The 23806-nt window shown below is 40.2% G+C and overlaps 2 protein-coding genes and 1 pseudogene across 2 annotated transcripts; 1 reads left to right on the top strand and 2 right to left on the bottom strand.

The window, feature by feature from the left end:
- Window positions 1-5322: 5322 nt before the first annotated feature.
- Window positions 5323-8055, bottom strand: LOC103955107 (subtilisin-like protease SBT3). The gene has a single exon (XM_018649327.2). It carries the CDS (start codon window positions 7928-7930, stop codon window positions 5645-5647), a length of 2286 nt encoding a protein of 761 aa, XP_018504843.2. The 5' UTR covers window positions 7931-8055; the 3' UTR covers window positions 5323-5644.
- A 2649-nt stretch (window positions 8056-10704) lies between these two features.
- Window positions 10705-17187, bottom strand: LOC108865440 (annotated as a pseudogene).
- Window positions 17188-20162: 2975 nt separating this feature from the next.
- On the top strand, window positions 20163-22824 carry LOC103950330 (subtilisin-like protease SBT3). Its single transcript, XM_009361529.3, is given in 2 exon segments — window positions 20163-21005; window positions 21008-22824. Coding segments are annotated over 2 exon segments (2295 nt in total). The 5' UTR covers window positions 20163-20212; the 3' UTR covers window positions 22510-22824.
- Window positions 22825-23806: the final 982 nt, after the last annotated feature.

Genomic DNA, 23806 nt, shown 5'->3' on the forward strand with positions numbered 1-23806 from the left:
GGCACAAGGTTTAGCTCCAAGCATATCTGTCTTCTTGAGTAAGTCTAAAGCATACTTAGTCTGATGCAACAACAAACCCTTGGCAGATTTGTGGACTTCAATACCCAAAAAATAGTGGATATCTCCCAGATCCTTCACAGGGAACATGAGTTGAAGGTTGGAAATGATTGATTGGCACGTAGTAGAAGAACTGCCAGTGATGATTATATCATCAACATAAACCAAGATAAAAGTAATGGAAGTGTCTCTTTTAATAAAAAGACTAGGATCAGAGTGGGAAGGACCGAACCCTAAAGAGAGAAGAGCAGTGTAGAAGGCCTCATACCAAGCTCTAGGGGCCTGTTTAAGACCATAGAGAGATTTCCGAAGTTTACACACATGATGAGGTTTGGAAGGATCCACAAAACCAGGAGGTTGGATCATATAAACATCTTCTTTTAAGTGACCATGAAGAAACGCATTACTTACATCCAATTGATGGACAAACCAATCATAGGTGACTGCAATAGAGAGGAGGATTCGGATGGTAGTAGGTTTAGCAACAGGACTAAAGGTATCTGAGAAATCCAAGCCTTCCTGTTGATGAAAACCTTTAGCCACAAGACGGGCTTTGTACCTTTCAATGGTACCATCAGGTTTGTGCTTGACTTTGAAGACCCACTTGCATCCTACAAGGTTGTAGTTGGAATTATGAGGAACTAACTCCCAAGTGCCAGTGGACTGTAAGGCTTGAAACTCAGATTGCATAGCATCCATCCAGTGAGAAGACTTAGAAGCTTGGAGAAAGGTGGAAGGAGTAGGAGGTAAAGCTGTAAGAGAATCAACCGTGGAAGGAAGAATGTGTTTGGTGGCAGTGAACATTTTGGGTTTATGGATACCTGCCTTTGCTCTTGTAAGCATAGAATGAGTGTTGACTGGAACTGGTGGTGGTTGTTGAGGTAGAGAACTAGGAGACTCTGTAGGACTGAAAGATTCTGGAGGAGAAGGGATGGACTCGAGAACAGGAGAAGATAAAGTGTTGTGCTCAAGAGGGGCAGTGCGGCATTGAGAGGCATCTGCAGGGGAAGGATGTGTCACAAGAGGGGACATTGGCAAAGGCAGATTGAGAGATATAGGAGTGGGAGAATGAGGAGGCACACACGGGTCTGGAGAGGAGACTTGAGAAGACAACAATTTGTAAGGAAAGCAAGATTCATCAAACACCACATGTCTGGAGATGTACAGTCTATTAGAGATAGGATCCTAACACATATAGCCACAGTGATTCAGACTATATCCCAGAAACACGCACTGCTTGCTTTTAAAATCCAACTTGTCTCTTGAATATGGTTGCAACCATGGATAACAAGCACAACCAAACGTCTTCAGTGTATGATATTTAGGAGAAGCATGGAATAAGAGTTCCCAAGGACTGACTGTAGATGACCGGGAAGGTAACCTATTAATGAGATAGATAGCAGTCTGAAAAGCTTCAACCCAAAACCGTGCAGGTAGATCACTCTGAGATAACAAGGTTCTGCCCATTTCAACAACATGACGATGTTTTCTCTCTGCACACCCGTTTTGCTCAGGAGTGTGGGGACAACTCAACTGATGAACAATGCCTTGATCATTAAAAAAACTTTGGAAGGACTTATTTAGGAATTCACCCCCTGAATCAGACCGTAGACTCTGAACTTTGAGATTAAGCAGAGTCTGAATTTTTAAAATAAAGGTCTTTAGAGTAGAGAAGACATCAGACTTGAAATGTAAAGGATAGAGCCAACTATATTTGGTAAAATCATCCACTATTATTATATAGAATCTGTAACTAGTACAGGAAGGTGTGGGAGAGGGACCCCATACATCTGTGTGAAGCAATTGAAGTGGCCGAGAGGAAGTACAAGGTAAAGTGGAGAATGAGAGTCGAGAAGCCTTCCCTAGTTGACAAGCAGTACATACTGAAAGACTATTAACAGAACCAATTACAGGGAGATGATTCTTATTCACAACAGAATGCAAAATGCCACCAGAAGGGTGTCCAAGCCTACGATGCCAAATGTGGATGTCAGCCTTAGCAATCATCAGTGCAGTTGGGGAGATTGCAATTCCAGAAACACCATTTGAAGCATTCCAGTAGAAGGGGTACAAGCCTCCTTCACTGGGGCCCTGGAAAAGCATCTTCCCAGTGCTTAGATCCTTGACATAGAACCCCAACGGATCAAAGGTCAGAGAGCACCAGTTATCATGGACAAACTTGTAAACAGATAACAAGTTACGGGAAGCCTGAGGTACTAAAAGAACATCATTCAAACGAAAAGTAGCATGTTTGGTTCGAATGAGAGCAGAACCAGTATGAGAAATGCACAGACCTTTACCGTCACCAACAAAAAGCTGATCATTGCCAGAGTAGGGAATGGCAGAGTTGAGGGCAGAAGGATCAGGTGTGACATGATGAGATGCTCCACTATCAGTGAGCCAATAGCTAGGTGATGCAGAAGAAGTCATGGCAGACATTGCAGTAGGAGCTTGAGAAGGAGCAAACTGAGAGAGACGAGGACATGTAGAAGCCCAATGACCAAACTGGAGACAAAGTTGACACGGAACTGAGCGACCAGAGGAAGATGAGGAACCAGAATGCGGGCGAGAAGGACCAGAACCAAGAATGCCACCTGAGGGATTGGTGTTCCAATTATTAGGATTGTTACCACCAGAGGGATTGGTGTTCCAGTTGGTAGAATTGTTACCCCCAAAAGTTCGATTCTGAGTATACTGATTCCGGTTGTGAAATCGACCACGAGATTTGCCTCTGTGGAAATTGGCAACATGAGTAGAAGGTTGAGCAGCATAGGCATGAAAGGGTGCAGTGGAGGAAGAAGCAGCTCTGGTTTTGCGTTTTTGGAGTGAAATTTCTTTGCTCAGTAGAAGGCCATGGAGCTCATCAGCAGTCACAGATTCATTTCGAGTCTCAATAGAGTCAACAAAAGACTCATACTCATCAGGAAGTCCAGATAAAATGTATGCAACAAGATCAGACTCAGACAATGGTTCACCAGCAGCAGCAAGCTTATCAGAGATATCTTTAATCAGATGAAGAAAATCAGTCATTGAAGAGTCACCTTTCTGAATTGTTTGAATCTTCGACCGAAGACTATGAACATGAGTACGGGAAGCGCCTGAGAACCGCCGCTCAAGAGATTGCCACAAAGAGCGAGAGTCAGCCATGCCAATCGTTAAAGGAAGAAGATCTTCAGAGAGCGTAGAGTTGATCCAGATCATCAAGATCTGATCTCGCTCACACCAGGTCTCAAAAGAAGCATTGAGAACACAAGATCCAGAAGAATCACGAATAAATTGGGGAGGACACAGATCCTCACCATTGACGAGACCAAGAAGCTTGAAGCGCTTCAGCACGGGGATGAAGAGACTGCGCCAAGTGATGAAATTCTGACGATTGAGTTTCGTCGGAACCATCCCAGCGACATTAGCAATGGAAATCGTACCAATCGACATGATCGGAGGATTGGAGATGTCACTCTGAGGAGGAGTCGCCAGGGAATTAGGGTTTGGAGGAGGTGGAGGGAGAGAAGTCGAGGAAGCTGCTGCCACCGACATATCTAGATCTGAGGAAGTTGCTGCTGCCAAGAAATTGATAGAGAAAAAGAGAAGATCAAGAAGGTAGCGATCTGTTTGGAAGATTAGAAAACGCAAGAACTGCCAGAAAATTGCTAGAAGACGGAAGCGCCGGATCGGAGTCGGTTAGACGATGGTGATGATACCATGTTGAAGTTAAGAACTCAGAGAGGAAAGTTTAGTAAAGAGAGAGAAAGAGAATTGTAGAGAGAGAGTAAAAAATATATCAATGATTCTCATTTATTCAACAAACCAGTACAATGGTATTTATACATAAATATCCTATCCCAACCTATGTGCCAGCTCAGCATAATATATCTAACTAATCACAGACATTCCAAGCTTAACAGAACCAAGGAAATGAAACTAATCTGGTGATGGTTGTGATGTACAGCTATTACTCTTAACAGTAAGTTCGCATTGTTGAATTCTTTGACTGAAAAAGAACGAAAAGGACCAACGGTTTTACTAGGACATTTCAGTTAAGAGGCGTAATCAACGGCATTAGTTAGAAACATTCGGGCCCGACTGCATTCTGTCAGGTTTGACAGCTAAGGATGTCATATGCATGCACAAAGGCATGCTGAAACCTTTGGACCCCTCAAATTATGCAGTGTTGCTGGTTTTGGTGTTAATGTAAAAGTTTATTAGAGGGACCTTCTTTCTGTTTCTTTCTTTCCGGCCCTTTTGTTCTTTTAGGTCCCCCACACACCAAAAGCATTTGTTGGTGGTTTTTGTGGTCTCTGTTGAAAATCTGAAAGTAACTGCTCTACTTCTCTGTATGAAACTAGTAATTTACGGCCATTTTTCGTATGTTAAAACAAAAGGCTTACCATGTTTAGTGGTTTATGTCGATGCTGCTTACAGAGATTGTATAGGCTTCATTGTCGATGCTACCTACGATGTTTAAACAAAAGGCTTACTGCATTTTTTTTCCTTCTGTTTTTTTTTTGCTTTGTTTTTAATCCTTGGGAGTTCTAATAGCTAGGTCTGTTAAAACCAATCTGCATGCCTTAATGTCAAAGCCGAGGGAAATTTACCTATCACATAGTTGTGTAGTTTATACCATGCCCGTTTCTCTCTTCTCTCGCCTTATAGTAGGAGAGAGATAAACGTGTATTAACATAGTTGTATAGTGGTGATGAGTTGATGAGTCCCTTATCTTGTTTGTGTCAAAGTTTTACATTATCCTATGTTGGAGGTTCCAAATTAGAACATACTTTAGGAAAACCTAACCTTCAAAATATGCATGTATGAGTCATAAGTAATTGGAAGAATTACATAGAATTGTTAAGGTGACAGCGGAATCTTAATACTTAATTGATTTTCAAAACTATTTCATTTTGTTTTCCTTACTTTGCCAATTTATTTAATTGTTTTTAATTAAATTCATTTTTAATATTTTAAGTTACAAAATCAACCTTTCCCAAACTTTGTTTTAAATAATTAATTGAGATTTGGTTTGACATAAATTATTCATTTAATCCCTGTGGAGAACAACTTTGCTAAAACAACTATATTACAATTACCCAAAACTCTGGCAAGTATTTTAAGTGTTTTTTATCTATACTTTTGTAGATGGTAAAAATCCTATCAAATAACATACCCGTACACTTCTCTCGTCTTATAGTATGAAAGAAATAAACGCATGGCATAGAAGCTCATTTCTTTTAGTTCCCACACGACACCAGACCACACACCAAAAGCATTTGTTGGTGGTTTTGAATTTTGTTATCTACCACTTTTGGACTGAAAATCTGTGGTCTTTGTTGACATGTCGCATAAACCAGAAAAATGCAGCTACTAAAAGACAACAACAGCTCATAAAACCTGGCTTCCAAAAAGGGTCACCTCTCCCATTTATTGAAACTAAGAGGAGAGTTTAGCGTAAAAGATCGAGCCTTTTCGATCATTATTGAAAATTTGAATGTAACTGCTGTACTTCTCTGTATTGTATTTTGTCATTCCCTTTTATTTTCGTAATTTTTGGATCCTGCACATTAATATGCAGATGGTATCATGATGTCTGAAACTAGTAATTTACGACCACTACCGGGCTTGATACTATGTGGTTATATTGATCAATCCATTTCAGATAGCCATACGTCACCTTCGGAGTGTTGCTATCGATCTCGACACTCAACACGAAACCTTGTTCTTGATTCTTTCCTGTGAAAGTTAGAGTGCCAGGCTCTACTGCAATCTTCATTCCTTTAGGAACCTCCAAAAATGCAAAGTAATTTGATGCATCGTCTCCCACGTTTGTCACAACCCTAGTAAAGTTTTTCACTTTCGGAGAGCTGTCTGTGCTGTTGAAGATGGCTATAAAAGAAGGGTAGTTTAGCTCAGTAGGTTGTTGCCTGCAACTCCATTGATTTCGTCGGATAACAGCGCTCATCTGCTTGGTAGTGTATCCGAGGCCACATAGAAACTCAATATAATCCTGCACATCCATGTCATAGACGAGTCCAGGATTCATGGCTCTGTTCGGGTTGATATGGCCTGCCCCAAACTCTAAAGGCGTGGCAGCAAGACCATCTCCTTGGTCTTTTATGGTGTTTCTTGTGTTGTCGAGGTTGTACGCTGTGGTCATGATCGCTGATCGAATTGCAGCAGGGCTCCATTCACGGTGAACAGCCTTTAGGAGAGCTACAACTCCTGCAACATGAGGTGCTGCCATTGATGTCCCTGACATCAGTTGATAGTCTGATGCCAAATTATAGTTGTTTACTTCCATCAACATCTTGTTAGGTGCAACTGCAGCGAGTACATCAACACCGGGAGCAAGAATGTCGGGTTTTAGAATGCTTGGGGTGACGGGGTCTGGTCCTCTTGAAGAGAAATCCGCTACTTGCGGTGCCGGTTTTGTCCCCAAATTGGTGTTCACAAAGGTAAGGGTTTTAACTTTAGTTGTATTGGCTCTTGTGGCATACTCTTTAATTAAAGCGCCTTTTGCCTTTGGAAGAACCAAAGCAGGAATGGTGAAGTCTTCCGAGTCCAAATCTGGCATATCTGACACAAAAATTGAGGCGTAAGCGCCTGCGTTTTTTACCTCTTCCAGTTGTCCATAAATTTCACCCCCATTGGGATTATCACAGAAGACTACTTTTCCAGCCACTTCTTTATGATCTAATGCCCCAAAATGGCATGTTGATTTGCTCACGTTGTCTTTCCCGTAGTACAACGGTTTATCAGCAATGTAAACGCTTTCGGGGAAGTATGATTCTCCTTCAAATGTGAAGCCGTTGTCTAGAGTCAAGGTAGCGGTGAAAGTACGATCAAGTGTGCCAGCTCCTACTGTTGTGATCCAGGGTGCTCCATTGTATGTCGAGTTATCGGAAGGACCGTCATTCCCAGCAGCACATACGACAACAATTCCCTTCTCAACTGCTGAAAGAGAACCGATGGCAATGATATCGTTGTAGTACGGAAGGAAGTCGAATCCAAGAGATAGTGACATGATATCAACACCATCAGAAATTGCCTGATCCATCCCGGCAAGCACATCACTAGCTGCACTCTCTTCTGAATCGCTTGCCCACAAGACTTTGTACATGGCAACATGAGCGCGTGGTGCCACCCCTCTTGCCGTGCCTTTTGCATATCCGAAATGACTTGCACTGAGCACATGGTTGCCTGCCGCTGTCGATGATGTGTGTGTTCCGTGACCGAAGAAGTCTCTTGGCGAATCATAGTCATATTGTTTGAAAATCGGTATGCCTGCAGCTTCGAGCCCTTTGCTGAAAGATCGAGCACCAATGAGCTTCTTGTTGCAAAGAGACGGGGTGAATGCAGTTCCATTCTCGCACACGCCTTTCCATCTTAATGGCACCTCTGACATTCCCTTATCGCTGAAACTCTCACTTTCTGGCCAAATTCCTGTATCAATAATTCCTATGATCACATCTTGGCCAAATGAGGCATTAGGCCATAGACCGAGGTTCTGCCTAAGTCCAAGAAACTTAGGGCTGTGAGTTGTGAACATCTTGCCAAAAGACTCGGGATACGTGGCAACATGAGCCGGGGATTTCTCCAATCTAGACAGCTGAGAAGGAGTGAGCCTTGCACTGAACCCATGCATGACATGGCTGTATGAGTACAGCAACATTTCACTGCCATCACCGTTTTCTGCAGGAGACGAAGACGACAATGACTTTACGGTGGACTTGTGCCACTCCTCGTGCGTTAAGAACGATTTGGGTTTGTGGGAATGATCCATGTGAATGATGTATGTCTGGATTTCCTCAACATTCGATGCTGCATTGTTGATCTGCAACAGCATTAACAACAGAAGTGTGGTCATGCTGGACAAATCCATCTTTCTACTTATTGATTTGCAAATAATAGACGATTTTCGAGCTTTAAAAGAACCATTGTTGATTAGCGAATGATGTTGACCTTCCTTGTTTAAACGCAAAACGTTATGTTCAAGGTCCGATCGAGTTTAGAATAAACTTGTGGTCGATATTGTCTATGTCAAAACAAAAGGCTTAAATAGATAAAACAAAAGGCTAATGGTTTATGTCGATGCTACTTAAGAGAGATTGGACAGGCATCATTGTCTGACTTGATAGCCTGCATTTTTCTTCTGTTTTTTTATATTTTATATTTTGGTTCTTTTCTTTTGTTTTTAATCCTTAGGAGTTCTAACCTGTCTCTTAAAACCAATATACACGTCTCAATGTTAAAACCGACAGAAACTTACCTATCACATAGTGTGTAGCGACATGACCGTTTCTCTCTTTTCTTGCCTTATAGTAGGAGAATGATTAAAGAATACACACTACAAGTTGAGGTTCTCTATTTTCAGTAATAAGAAGATAAAAGAAATTTGGTTTGAGTACTACAACCACCATAAGACATTGAGAGAAACTGGCGAAATCATGCGAGAACAAACTTTATACAATGAGATTCCAATGAAGACGCGAGATTTACTATTTCAAGCCACGAACGCTATTTTATTCAAGTGTCGAATTTGAAATTGAGCCTTTCATGTGCCCTCAATTGTACTTTCTCTACAAGAAAAATGGCAGCCACGTTTCAAGTAACAGTTATTTCAGCAACAGCCGCACTTGCTCGTGAAGGAAAGCCATAATGTTTATGTACTTTGGTGCGGTTTGATCCCCACCGATCCACCTTTCTTCTAATATTCAACAATTTAATTAACCCACTAACACTATCTTTTGTCAACAAAAAAAAAAAAAAAAACTTGCTTGTGACTATTACACTCTTTTCTTGTAGATTTGTAGTGATGTTCCAATTACAATCAATTTTTGGGAACGAATTCACTGATACGATGTCAGCTGAACCAAGACCTAATAACTATTGGTTGTTCGACAAAACCAACAAGCTACGAGGAACTTGGACCAAACGACCACTTACATATATTTGACTAATTATATTGTGGCAGCTCAAATTTGGCACATTATGGTACCAGTTTATGTTGTTCTAATCATCATTAGGTTAAGGCTTAAACTGTATTAGTTTGCTATTTTACTATGTTCAAAATACAATAAACCACATGATTTCATGCATCAATATCTTATATGTGATCACCTATCTGATAAATATAAAGTATGTTGACTTTTACAAATTGAGGTTTAAAATTACTTGAATTTTCATTTTCTTTCATCCCTCCATGGTGAGGGTAACCTAAGATGCTTCAGTTTCCACTGAGACCTAATCAGAGAAGAGCTTTAACCGACCAATGTAGCATCTTCCCTTTCTACGGGCAAAAACGCAACCAATCGACCATGGAGATTCATAAAAAGCAATTTTTATGAATGGGCGGTGTGTTTTGATGATGGCCTTGCCCATTGTGGCTGTGCTCATTTTGAATGTGAAGATCAAAACTACATACAAAAAACGGTTACTTTTACAGAAAAGGAATTTCTTTAGTAAGAAGTAGGCATCTCAATGTTTCTAGTATAATCTATTCACGCACCTGATTCATCACATTAACATCGCAAATGAATGGTGTGATACGATGCAATTTAACCTTTCCGCTCTGTTAGGTAAGTTGTAAGTTCTCATTGTTGAATTCTTTGACTGAAAGGGAACGAAATGACCATGCTACATTCTCTTAAAGATGCATAATCAAATTCATTCGTGGGTTTCGTGCTAGGTTTAGGGTTTAACATTCTGGCCCTACTGCATTCTGTCAGCTTTGATACCAAAGAGCATCTTTAAAGGAAATGTCAAAATCCTAGGTGAAATGTTACTGTGCATATTTGACATCAAAAGTTTCTCTAATCGAAATGTTATTTGCTGATTGAATTTGAAGGCTTAGTGATTTGATGTCAAATTTGATATCCATGTCAAATTTATTTTTAATTCATTTTAATAGTGGATCCCTTATTCCACTAACATTTCAACCAATAAAAATTTATTTCAACATTTTTTTAATAATTACAATCATTTAAAGCTCCTATTTAAATAATAAAATAACATTTGACAATTCAGTTGGAGAATTACAAAATTTGACATAAGGCTTCAGATTGCCACATCAGCCATCAATTATAATTTGACTATTATAATTTGATATTTTCTTTGGAGATGGTATAAAGGATGTCATATGCATGCACAAGCGCATGATGAAACCTTTGGACCCCTCACATTATGCAGTTTTGCTGGTTTTGGTGTTAATGTGAAAGTTATTAGAGGGACCTTCTTTCTGTTTCTTTCTTTCCGGCCCTTTTGTTCTTCGCTTCATTTTTTTTAGGTCCCACCCCACACCACACACCAAAAGCATTTGTTGGTGGTTTTGAATTTTGTTTTCTTTCACTTTGGGACTGAAAATCTGTGATCTCTATTGACATGTCGAATAAACCAGAAAACTGCAGCTACTAAAAGAGAACAACAGCTCATGAAACCTCTCTACCAAAAGAGGGTCACCTCTGACATTTATGAGATTCTGTCTTCTCCTTGGGACTAAGAGAAGAGTTTAACGTAAAAGATCGAGCGTTTTTTATCATTATTGAAAATCTGAATGTAACTGCTGTAATTCGCTGTATTATATTTTGTTATTTCCTTTTATTTTGTAATGTTTGGATCCTGCACATTAATATGCAGATGGTATCACGATGTCTGAAACTAATAATTTACGACCACTACAAGGCTTGATACTATGTGGTTATGTTAATCAATCCATTTCAGATAGCCATACGTCACCTTCTTGCTATCGATCTCGACCCTCAACACGAAACCTTGTTCTTGATTCTTTCCTGTGAATGTTAGAGTGCTAGGCTCCACTGCAATCTTCATTCCTTTAGGAACCCTCCAAAAATGCAAAGTAACTTGATGCATCATCTCCCACGTTTGTCACAACCCTAGTGAAGTTTTTCGCTTTCAGAGAGCTGTCTGTGCTGTTGAAGATGGCTATAAAAGAAGGGTAGTTTAAGCTCAGTAGGTTGTTACCAGCAACTCCATTGACTTCGTCGGATAATAGCGCTCATCTGCTTGGTAGTGTATCCGAGACCACATCGAAACTCGGTATAATCCTGCACATCCATGTCATAGACGAGTCCAGGATTCATGGCTATGTTTGGGTTGATATGGCCTGCACCGAACTCTAAAGGCGTGGCAGCAAGACCGTCTTGTTGGTCTTTTATGGTGTTTCTAGTGTTGTCGAGGTTGTACGCTGTGGTCATGATCGCTGATCGAATGGCAGCAGGGCTCCATTCACGGTGAACAGCCTTTAGGAGAGCTACAACTCCTGCAACATGAGGTGCTGCCATTGATGTCCCTGACATTAGTGTTGGATTTTTGGATTGCTGGGCCCACCCCGCTCTAACGACACCAATACTGTCTTCAATTTAACCACCTGCTCAATCCATTAGGTGTGGGGTTTTACCACAAAAGTTGGATTTTTGGATCGCCGGGCCCACCCCACACCAACGACACTGATATTGTCCCCAACTTAACCACCTGCCCAATCCGTCAGATGTGGGGTTTTACCACAAAAGGTCTTGGTATTAGTTAGAGTGGGACATGCCCAACAATCTAAAAATCCAACATGCTATCAGAGAGCAAACAGGGAAACAAAGGGCAGAGATATTTTTTCACAAAGAGATATTTTTTGATATTGATTGAATCTCCCAGTACATGAGACAGCTGATAAGGCAAATGATCAACCCTCTTACAAAAGATTTATGCCATACATGTTGGCAATAGATTAGAGATCCAAACATTTCAAATTACATGCAATGGATTAACTTTAACACTCCATCTTAATGCTTTGCAGTTTCACTCCTAAAGGTTCTCTTTGGTAGATGAATACGTCCTTTGGTAATGCCTTGTTGAAGATATCAGCAACTTGATCTTCTCTCCTGCAGTAGACAACATCCACTTTCTTGTCTTCCACAACACCTCTGATGCTTCAGAGCAATATGCTTTGATTTGCCATAACAGACAGGATTCTTGCTCATGGCAATAGCTGACTTGTTGTCACAAAGGATAGAAGTTGCTGAATCTTGTTTCTCACCAAAATCTTGCATAATTCTTCTCAGCCACACCTTGAGAAGTTGCAATTGAAGCCGACACATACTCAGCCTCTGCCGTTGATAGTGCAACTGAGTTCTGCTTCTTAGACACCCAAGAGAATACACCAGTCCTTAGTGTAAAAGTATAGCCATATGTGCTCTTCAAGTCATCCACACTACCTCCCAAATCACTATCACAGAGCCCATACAATTTTGGCTTAACATTCCTTTCATACATAATACCAAAGTAAAGTGTACCTTGTATGTATCTTAGGATCCTTTTTACAGCTCCATAGTGAATGCGAGTAGGCTTGTGCATAAATCTGGACAACAAGCTTGCAACATACATAATATCGGGTCTAGTCGCTGTCGAATACAAAAAACTCCCAACTAGGCTTCTATACATAGATTCATCAGCATCACCACTACCATCTTCTCTTTGAAACTTTTCATTCATAACTAGAGGTGTTACAACAGGCTTGCAACCAACCATTTGGAATTTTTCTAGAAGTAATTTTGCATATTTCTTTTGAGTAATAAAGATACCATCATTTGATTGAATGATATTAATTCCCAAAAAATAATGCAATATGCCTAGATCACTCATCTCATATTTCCTCATCATGTCATTCTTGAAATTCAAGATCATTTTATCACTACTTCCAATATAAACCAAATCATCAACATATAAGGAAACGATAAGGATATCTGAAATACCTTCGGTTTTGACATAGATGGCAGGTTCATTCTCACTTCTTTGAAATCCCCTTTCATTGAAATATGAGTCGATCTCTCCATACCATGCTCTCGAAGCTTGTTTTAGGCCATAAAGTGCCTTCTTAAGCTTGTACACCTTGTGCTCTTGTCCTCTAAGAACAAATCCTTGAGATTGATCAACGAACACCTTTTCTTTTAGGACTCCATTTAGGAAAGCGACTTGATGTCAAGTTGGTGTAGAAACCACCCCTTTTGAGCAGCTACAGAAATAAGGCCTCTGATTGTTTTATGCCTAGCTACCGGTGCAAAGGTTTCTTGGAATTTAATTGCTACCAATCTAGCTTTGTTCCTTTGAATAGAACCATCTTGATTGAGCTTCGTCTTATAAATCCATTTCACTCCAATGACGATGTTGTCACAAGGTCTGTCCATTGGTTCCCCATGTCTTGTTTTTCATAATGACATTGATCTCCTTTTGCATTGTAGCCTTCCATGTATCTTCTTTCACTGCATCATCAAAGTTTTCCGGTTCTACAACACAGAAATTACAGCTTTCATAGACTTCATTTAAGCTCCTTAACCGAACCAGCGTTGAACTTGGACTTGAAGGTGTGAGAGAGTTAACTTGAGGACTATTTTCAGGTGATAATTGTGGAATTTCTTCCTCAATTTCCTCTTCATTTGGCTGATTTTCTTCTTCAATTTTGATTAGTGTAGATTCCTCTTGGATGGTTACTTGATTCCAATCCCATGAAGATTTCTCACTAAAGAGAACATCTCTACAAACCATAACTTTCTTCCTTTTTAAGTTGTAGAGTCTGTACCCTTTTGTGTGTGAAGCATAGCCTACAAAAATGCATCTTTCACTTGACTCATCAAGTTTTTGTCTTAGTTCTTTTAGAACATAAGCAAAGCAGATTGACCCAAACACTCTTAAGTGATTCACGGAAGGCTTTCTTCCACTCCATGCCTCAAATGATGTCATGCCTTCAACTGCCACTGTTGGATGCCTATTCATCAAGTAGACTGCTGTATTAACTGCCTCACCTCCACAAATATTGAGGCATTCCCTTGTCATACAACATTGCCTTAGCCATTTTGACTAAGGTTTTGTTTTTTCGCTTAGTTACTCCAGTTTGTTGTGGAGTGTAACTGACAGTTAGCTGCCTTTCCAAGCCAATATCTTGACAAAACTTATCAAATTCTGTGGATGTGTACTCTCCTCCTCTGTCACTTCTAAGAACTTTGATTAGATAACCAGATTGTCGCTCAACCATAGCTTGAAACTTCTTGAAGATTGAGAACACTTCTAATTTCTGTCTTAGAAAGTATACCCAAATCATTTTGGAATAATCATCTACGAAGATTAGGAAATACTTGTTTCCCACTTGAGTAGAGGACTTCATGGTACGCAAACATCTGTATGAATCAATTCCAATGGAGCTTTTACTCTCCCAGCTTTACCAGGTGGAAATGAATCTCTATGATGCTTCCCAAGTACACAACCTTCACATATTTCTTCATTTTTCTTTTTCTTGTAGTTTCTTAAGACTTTGAAAATTCAAGTGGCCAAGAATTTTATGCCATAGCTTTGAATCTTCTTGCACTTCCATCTTGAGTGTTGGTGCATACTCAATTGTAAGAGGGAAACTTCTACTCTTCCTCATCTCAATCTTAGCCAAGAGTTGTTCACGATTCCTCCCATCATATATCTTGCAAGTATTGTCTCCAAAATACAAGTAGTAGCCATGCTTAATGAGTTGTCCAAGACTTAAGCAAATTTTGCTTCAAATCAAGAACTAACATGACATCTTTCCATTCTTGTTGGATATTTGGATCGCCGGGCCCACCCCACTCTAACGACACCGATATTGTCCTTAACTTAATCACCTGCCTAATCCGTCAGGTGTGGGGTTTTACCACAAAAGATCTCGGTATTAGTTAGGGTAGGGTAATTCTATTTAAACCCATCAGGTTTCATTGAACCCACCGATGTAGGACTTTAACACTCCCCCTTATATGTAACCCTATTTAGTGGTTCACACGTAGAGATCCAAATCGATAATTGAAACTCAGAGGTCGGCTCACGTTAGGCCCACCTGTTTTCAATGGAACATTTAGTGGTTCACACGTGGAGATCCACATCAGTAATTGAAACTTAGAGGTCGGCTTACGTTTGACCCACTTGTTTTCAATGGAACTCAGCAGTTGTCTTTATATTAAGAGTTCATACTTATTTCCTTATGAGTGACAAACTCGTTAGCTTGCACACAAGCTCATTGGCTTGCACGGGCCCGAACCGTGGGCTCTGATACCATGTTAATATTCAAACAATCTTTCATCTCAATAAACTAAACACATGGATTAGGCTAGAAAGATGAAGCAACATATGACAAATATGAGCAGTAGCTTGCTACGGGAAAATAGAGGGCAGAGAGCAAATGAACATAGGGGTTTTACCACAAAAGACCTCGATATTAGTTAGGGTAGGGTAATTCTATTTAAACCCATCGGGTTTCATTGAACCCACCGATGTAGGACTTTAACACTTCCCCTTATATGTAACCCTATTTAGTGATTCACACGTAGAGATCCAAATCGGTAATTGAAACTCAGAGGTCGGCTCACGTTAGGCCCACCTGTTTTCAATGGAACATTTAGTGGTTCACACGTGGAGATCCACATCAGTAATTGAAACTTAGAGGTCGGCTCACGTTTGACCCACTTGTTTTCAATGGAACTTAGCAGTTGTCTTTATATTAAGAGTTCATACTTGTTTCCTTATGAGTGACAAGCCCGTTAGCTTGCACACAAGCTCATTGGCTTGCACGGGCCCGAACCGTGGGCTCTGATACCATGTTAATATTCAAACAATCTTTCATCTCAATAAACTAAACACACGGATTAGGCTAGAAAGATGAAGCAACATATGACAAATATGAGCAGTAGCTTGCTACGGGAAAACAGAGGGCAGAGAGCAAGCGAGGAAACAGAGGGCAGAGAGCTTTTTTCACAAAGAGATATTTTTTGATATTTTTCACAAAGATTTTTTTTTTATTTTTTTTTATGTTGATTGAATGTCCTAGTACCATGTTGGATTTTTGGATCGCTGGGCCCACCCCAGTCTAACAACACCGACGTTGTTCCCTAACTTAACCACTTACCAAATTCGTCAGGTGTGAGGTTTTACCACAAAAGGCCTAGATATTAGTTAGAGTAGGGTAATTCTATTTAAATCCATTGGGTTTCATTGAACCCACTGATGTGGGACTTTAACAATTAGTTGATAGTCTGACGCCAAATTATAGTTGTTTACTTCCATCAACATCTTGTTAGGTGCAACTGCAGCAAGAACATCAACACAGGGAGCAAGAATGTCGGGTTTTAGAATGCTTGGGGTGACGGGGTCTGGTCCTCTTGAAGAGAAATACGCTACTTGCGGTGCCGGTTTTGTCCCCAAATTGGTGTGCACAAAGGTAAGGGTTTTAACTTTAGTTGTAAACGCTTTCGGGGAAGTATGATTCTCCTTCAAATGCGAAGCCGTTGTCTAGAGTCAAGGTAGCAGTGAAAGTACGATCAAGTGTGACAGCTCCTACTGTTGTGATGCAGGGTGCTCCATTGTATGTCGAGTTATCATCAAGACCATCATTCCCAGCACAGCACATACGACAACAATTCCCTTCTCAACTGCTGAAAGAGAACCGATGGCAATGATATCGTTGTAGTAAGGAAGGAAGTCGAATCCAAGAGATAGTGACATGATATCAACACCATCAGAAATCGCCTGATCCATCCCGGCAAGCACATCACTAGCTGCACTCTCTTCTGAATCTCTTACCCACAAGACTTTGTACATGGCAACATGCACGCGGGGTGCCACCCCTCTTGCCGTGCCTTTTGCATATCCGAAATGACTTGCACTGAGCACATGGTTGCCTGCAGCTGTGGATGATGTGTGTGTTCCGTGGCCAAAGAAGTCTCTTGGCGAATCATAGTCACGTTCAGAAATCGGTATACCTGCAGCTTTGAGCCCCTTGCTGAAAGATCGAGCACCAATGAGCTTCTTGTTGCAGAGAGACGGGGTAAATGCAGTTTCATTCTCACACACGCCTTTCCATCTTAATGGTACCTCTGACATTCCCTTATCACTGAAACTCTCACTTTCTGGCCGGATTCCTGTGTCAATAATTCCTATGATCACATCTTGGCCAAATGAGGCATTAGGCCATAGACCGAGGTTCTGCCTAAGTCCAATAAACTTAAGGCTGTGAGTTGTGAACTTCTTGCCAAAAGACTCGGGATATGTGGCAACATGAGCCGGGGATTTCTCCAATCTAGACAGCTGAGAAGGAGTGAGCCTTGCACTGAACCCATGCATTGCTGTATGAGTGCAGCAACATTTCACTGTCATCATCTTTTTCTGCAGGATATGAAGACCACAATGATTTTACGGTGGACTTGTGCCATGCCTCGTGCGTTAAGAATGATTTGGGTTTGTGGGAATGATCCATGTGAATGATGTATGTCTGGATTTCCTCAACATTCGATACTGCATTGTTGATCTGCAACAGCATTAACAACAGAAGTGTGACATGTTGTACAAATCCATCTTTCTACTTATCGATTTGCAAAGAATAGAGCGATTTTCAAGCTTTATAAGAACCATTGTTGATTAGTGAATGATGTTGACCTTCTGTGTTTAAACGCAAAACGTTATGTTCAAGGTTCGATCGAGTTTATAATAAAACTTCTGGTCGGTATTGTCTATGTCAAAACGGAAGGCTTAAATAGAGAAAACAAAAGAGTTACTTGGTTTAATGGTTTATGTCGATGCTACATAAGAGATATTGGACAGGCCTCATTGTTTGAGTTGATACCTGCATTTTTCTTCTTTCTTTTTAATTTTCTTTTTGTTGTTTTTTTGTTTTTTTTTGGTTTTTGTTATATTCTTTTGTTTTTAATCTTAGGAGTTTTAATCTATGTCAATTAAAACCAATATGCATGCCTTAATGTCAAAGCTAACAGAAACTTAGCTATTACATAGTTGTGTAGTAAAATGCCCGTTTGTCTCATCTTGCCTATATATGAGAGAGATAAACGCGTGGTATAGAAGCTCTTTCCGTCAAAGCTACTTAAAAGTGGACGTACTCATGATGTAGATTAATTTTGTACATACTATCCCTCAAGTTTTTATTTTCTTACCCTAGCAATTTTATTGTCACAGTTCTAGTTTGAACTAAAAATTAAGAGGTGTAAAAATCACCTTCCTTTATAACCCTTTATTTGGGAGAAGGATTGAAGACTACACACTACGAATTGACGTTCTCTCTATTTTCAGTAATGAAAAAAATAAAAGAAATTTGATTTGAGTACTACCACCATGAGACATTGAGGGAGACTTACTTACAATTCGTAATGTAGTACAATGCGAGAAAGTTAAACTGTATCATATTGCATCACTCATTTACAATGTTACTCTGACGAATCAAGTGCGTGGATAAGTTATTCTCAACACACTAAGATGTCTACTGCTTACTTAGGAATTATGTTTCTTGTAAAAGCAACCTTTATGCCACAATGGGCAAGGGCATCATCAAAATGCATCGCCCGTTCATAAAAATTGCTTTTTATACAATCTCCATGGTCGATTGGTTGCGTTTTTGCCCCGTAGAAAGGGAAGATGCTACGGTGGTCCATTAAGCAACCACATTCCCTAGATATAGTCTCTTCTCTGATTAGGTCTCAGTGAAAACTTGAGCATCTTAGGTCACCCTCACCATGGAGGGATGAAAGGAATTGAAAATTCAAGTGATCCCAAAATTTAGAAGTCAAAATACTTTTTATTTATCAGATAAGTGATCACATATAAGAATTTGATGCATGATTGCATGTGGTTTATTGTATTTGAACATGGTAAAATAGCAAACTAATAAAGTTTAAGCTTAACCTTGGAACAACATAATTGATGCAATAATATGTGACAAATCTGAGCCGCCACAATATAACTAGTGAAAATGATTGTACATAAGTAGTCGGTTTGTCCAAGTCTCTTTATAGCTTGTTGGTTTTGTAGAACAACCTAGAAAATTTTATTTGGAGCCAATAAACTTTTTTTCACACCTTACTTTTTTTCCACTCTAGATCTCCATTTTCTCCCCAAAATTAATGTGAAAAAAAAAAGAAAAAAGAAAAATAAACTAAACGAAACATAACAATTATCAGCCCCACCACGATGAATTCTAGGGTGAAAGTTCACCACTTTCTGGGACCTTTACTGATGCCGACCACGAAAGTTATCAACCTCACCACCTCAACTTCCACCACTTTTCGGCGTCTCCTCTCCTCTTTATCGTCTTATATTCTCTCCCTCCCCGTACTCTGTTATCTCTTACTCCCTCTTCTTTTATGCCTTCAGGCGATATTCGAATAGGGCAGCCATGAAAGGGGTCTTCATGCTTTTGAGTTTAATTTGAAGTTCCGATGGATTTTGGAGTTTTGAGATTTTATTTCTACAATTGGGCAGCCATGGAAGAGAAGCATCAAAACCCGTGCTTGAATAAATCCTCAAACTCGTGGTGTGGAAAGAGATTTTTATTTTATTTTATTTCAGGTTGAAATAGAAAATTCAAAGAACACTTCTAAAATTGAGTACAGAAAGAGATTATTTAGGTTCTAAAACAATTTCTCTTCACTATATTTTGTTAATGATACTGATATTTACTTCCTTCCACTTGCATTTTGCATGCTTTGTGTACCCCAATTTCCCCATATGCCCTTGTTTTGTGGCGGTCCATACAATGACAAGATGGTCTCCTTGGCCTTGCCAAATTAACAAGAAATTTTCTATTATGATCGGAATACGGATAGTAAATCACATGTTTTTATATAAGTGGTTAAAAATTTTATTTTTTAAGTTATTAACTTTTTAGCATACATATCTTATCATTTATATGATGACACATAGGTATACCATTTTGTATTCCGGTCTCACTGAAAAATTTCTCCAAATGAACGGTCTTCATCTACTTAAATATATTATCCACAACATGCATGGCAATTGGACACCAATAATATATGAGTAATGATAGGGAGACTAAATTTGTGAACTAAATGATGTGTCACCATTAGAAAATTGGCACGTTTATCAATCTTTAAGTAATAATCCACTCATCAACTTCCATGTAATTTAGTTTACAAAATTTAGTCTACAAATTTAATCTCTCTAATATTATTTGATAATATATCATCCATAATATACTCCCAGTTGAGATAATCAGATAGTGATGACGACTTTTTTGTTGGGATTGGTTCCTAAAACGATCCTAAACGGCCTATAAGTTTACAAACCTTACGAATTCATTTGTATTCTAAATTTTTCATATCGTCCCTTGTGCTCAACATCCATGACTAGTTACTATCATGTTTCCTTGTATTTTTGGCTTTCCATTGCCACCATCTCACACCTCGCAATTGTCTCAACCTTTGCTCAATCCCAAAACTATATCATCCACATGGATTCATCAGTGATGCCTAAAGCCTTTTCTGATCACCATTCATGGTACTTGGCAACGTTAGACTCCGCATTAGGCAAGTTTACCCCTAGCACCACTGCGACCTCCTCCTCCTCCGCCCTCTCTTCCAAACTCATTTATAGTTATACTCATGCCATGAATGGTTTCAGTGCAAGTCTCACTGCTTCCGAGCTTGAGGCCTTAAAAAGCTCTCCAGGCTACATTTCTTCAGTGAAAGACTTGCCAGTAAAAAAAGACACAACTCACACCTCCCAGTTTCTTGGCCTCAACTCCAAATCCGGAGCGTGGCCAGTTGCGAATTACGGCAAAGACGTGATCATCGGGTTGGTGGACACGGGCGTTTGGCCAGAAAGTGAAAGCTTTAACGAAGATGGAATGTCAAAAATCCCACCAAGATGGAAAGGAGAATGTGAAAGTGGCACCCAATTCACCTCCTCATTGTGCAACAAAAAGCTTATTGGGGCAAAGTTCTTTAACAAAGGGCTCGTTGCCCAGAATCCCAATTTGACCATTGAGGTGAATTCAACGAGGGACACTGACGGGCATGGGACCCACACCTCGTCTACGGCCGCAGGAAATTACGTGGCCGGGGCATCATTTTTTGGTTACGCCCCAGGAACTGCCAGCGGCAAGGCTCCTAGAGCGCATGTGGCCATGTACAAGGCTTTTGGGATGAGGGAGCATTGTCTTCCGATATAATTGCTGCCATTGAGCAAGCAATTATAGACGGTGTGGATGTTTTGTCCTTGTCATTTGGGTTTGATGGTGTTCATTTGTATGAGGATCCTGTTGCCATAGCAACATGTTCTGCCTTGGAGAGAGGTGTTTTTGTGTCCACATCGGCAGGAAATGAGGGTCCTTTATTTGGTACCTTGCATAATGGTATCCCTTGGGTTCTCACGGTTGCAGCAGGTACAATTGATCGGGAATTCAAAGGAACTGCGCATCATGGAAATGGAAACTCCGTCACGGGGTCCACGCTCTATCCCGGAAATTCATCTTCAACCCAATTTCCAGTTGTTTTCTTTGATGCGTGTAACAACACAAAAACATTGAAGCAGTTGGGGAAGAAGATCGTCGTGTGCCAGGACAGAAATGATACGTTGTACTATCAAGTTTATAATGTCAGCAGCACAAATGTTGCCGGAGGCATCTTCATTACCAGCAACACAGATTTGGAGTTATTCATCCAAAGCATTTTTCCCGCAATCTTTCTGAGTCCAAAGGAAGGTGAAGTGATCAAAGATTACATCAACAGCAACTCACGGCCAAAAGCAAGCTTGGAGTTTCAAAAGACACTTCTTGGGGCCAAACCAGCACCAAGTGTTACCAGCTACTCGTCTAGAGGGCCTTCCTTTAGCTTCCCCCGGACCTTGAAGCCAGACATTCTGGCTCCAGGGTCGTTAGTCTTGGCTGCATGGCCTCAAAATATCTTCGCGGCCATGGTAGGCAAGAAAGACTTGTTTAGTAATTTTAATCTGTTGTCAGGGACATCCATGTCTTGCCCCCATGTAGCTGGAATAGCGGCGCTTCTGAAAGGTGCAAACCCAGAATGGAGCCCTGCTGCTATTAGATCTGCCATGATGACGACATCAGACATATTGGATAACACGGGTAGCCCCATAAAAGACATCGGTGACGCTTACCAGTCAGCTAGTCCTCTAGCCATCGGAGCTGGGCATGTCAACCCTAACAAAGCCCTAGACCCCGGGCTCATTTACGATGCGAAAATTGAAGATTACGTTAACCTTCTTTGTGCACTCAACTACACCAATAAGCAAATCCAAACCATCACTAAATATGCCTCGAACGACTGTTCAACTCCTTCCTTAGATCTTAACTACCCTTCTTTCATTGCATTCTTCAACTCAAACAAGAGGCACTCGGACGTACAAACGACTCATGAATTCCGGAGGACAGTGACCAACCTAGGAAAGGGGCCATCGACCTACGTTGCCAGCGTGGCACCGTTGAAAGGGTTTGTGGTTGGAGTGGTTCCGGAGAAGTTGGAGTTCACGGAGGTGGGTGAGAAGCTGAGCTTTGTGATGAGTATAAAAGGTCCAAGAGTAATGAAAGAGGCGGTGGTTTTTGGTTCTCTGAGTTGGGTGGAGAGTGAAGGTGAACATGTGGTGAGAAGCCCCGTCGTGGCTTCAAGCCTCATCAGTTGATCAGAGATAAGTGTCGCAGCAGAGATAACTTGCCTGCTCTATAGCAAGCATGTGATCATTCCCTTGCTAAATAAAATGGCAATTACAGTTTCAAATAAATATAGGATGTCAGGCTTACAGCAGCTTTGTGTCTGATTAAATTAATTAAAGCCGGCAACTAGCGATTTCAGGTTATTTGTAAGGTTTTGTGTGGTTTGTTAGTCATATACGGTATAGCTTTGTTTATTGGTGAACGTACCGTTGGAACTTTGGAAGACATTAGACTTTGTAAACTGAAAAAAATAAACAATCAACGTTGAATGTTTATTTAAGTTGCATGCATGTGTTGTGCTTGTCGAGTAATTTTTTGACGCGATCGTCACATTCACATGTTGTAGTTGTTATTTCTGGTAGAACACAAATATTTATTTTATTTTATTATCATGGTGTAAGTTTACCAAATATTGACTATGTCATACCTACATTATGACGAATGAATAATTAGTGGCAGACAATGTCAAAGTCGCACTCGTCTAATCAGTTTCATTCGACAAAAACTGACATGGACCCAATCCATATATACCGTAAACAAAGCATGGCTAGGTTCTGTGACTTTGATTAGAGAAACCATTATATTCATGATGTGTGTTTGGATCCAAATTTACATCATCGATCCGTACAATCAAGGTCGTTGAAAATAATTTTGTTATTGTTGAGGGATAATACTATGATTTTTATCATAATTATTATCTTTTAATATGAATTATCTTGGCATATTCTTAAACGGGATAGGATGCAAATTATATCCCCAAACAAGAGGTACAGTTCAAATTAATTTGGGATGTTTGGCGTGAGGTGGTGGTGACAGATTGACAAGTAGCCAGAAATGAATTTAAAATGAATTTCAAATTCATTAAATGGGGATCAGGATGCATGGATGGGTGATGGAATTATGATAAGACAAGAAAGCCTTGGTAGGCTAGGCTTTTAGTCATGATGGGATAAGTCAGGATGGGCTTTTATTATCTTTGAAAAGTCAGCCATCTGAAGATAGGCTTTAGCACCTATGTTGTGGATCAGTCATTCTACGAGTTTGAGTTTCAGTCGGTTTCTACACTATCAAGCCGTGCCAAGCAAAATATATGGCTGTTATAAATACAGAGTCGCAGGCAACATTTAAGCCCCTCCAATTCAACACACAAACTGCCCTGCGCAAACTCTCGCTCTACGCGAAACCTCTCAACAATCTTGAGATTTTTATTTTCTTTTTCCCGCCGACACATTTTCAGTTTGGATAAACAACACTGTGAAGGGCACC

The sequence above is a fragment of a genome, unplaced genomic scaffold (genome assembly GCF_019419815.1).
Source record: "Pyrus x bretschneideri cultivar Hongxiangsu unplaced genomic scaffold, Pyrus_bretschneideri_v1 Contig1, whole genome shotgun sequence".
NCBI classification, from domain to species: domain Eukaryota; kingdom Viridiplantae; phylum Streptophyta; class Magnoliopsida; order Rosales; family Rosaceae; genus Pyrus; species Pyrus x bretschneideri.

Coding starts and splice junctions, on each gene's coding strand:
- LOC103955107 (XM_018649327.2), bottom strand. CDS start 7,930: ATGGATTTGTCCAGCATGACCACACTTCTGTTGTTAATGCTGTTGCAG.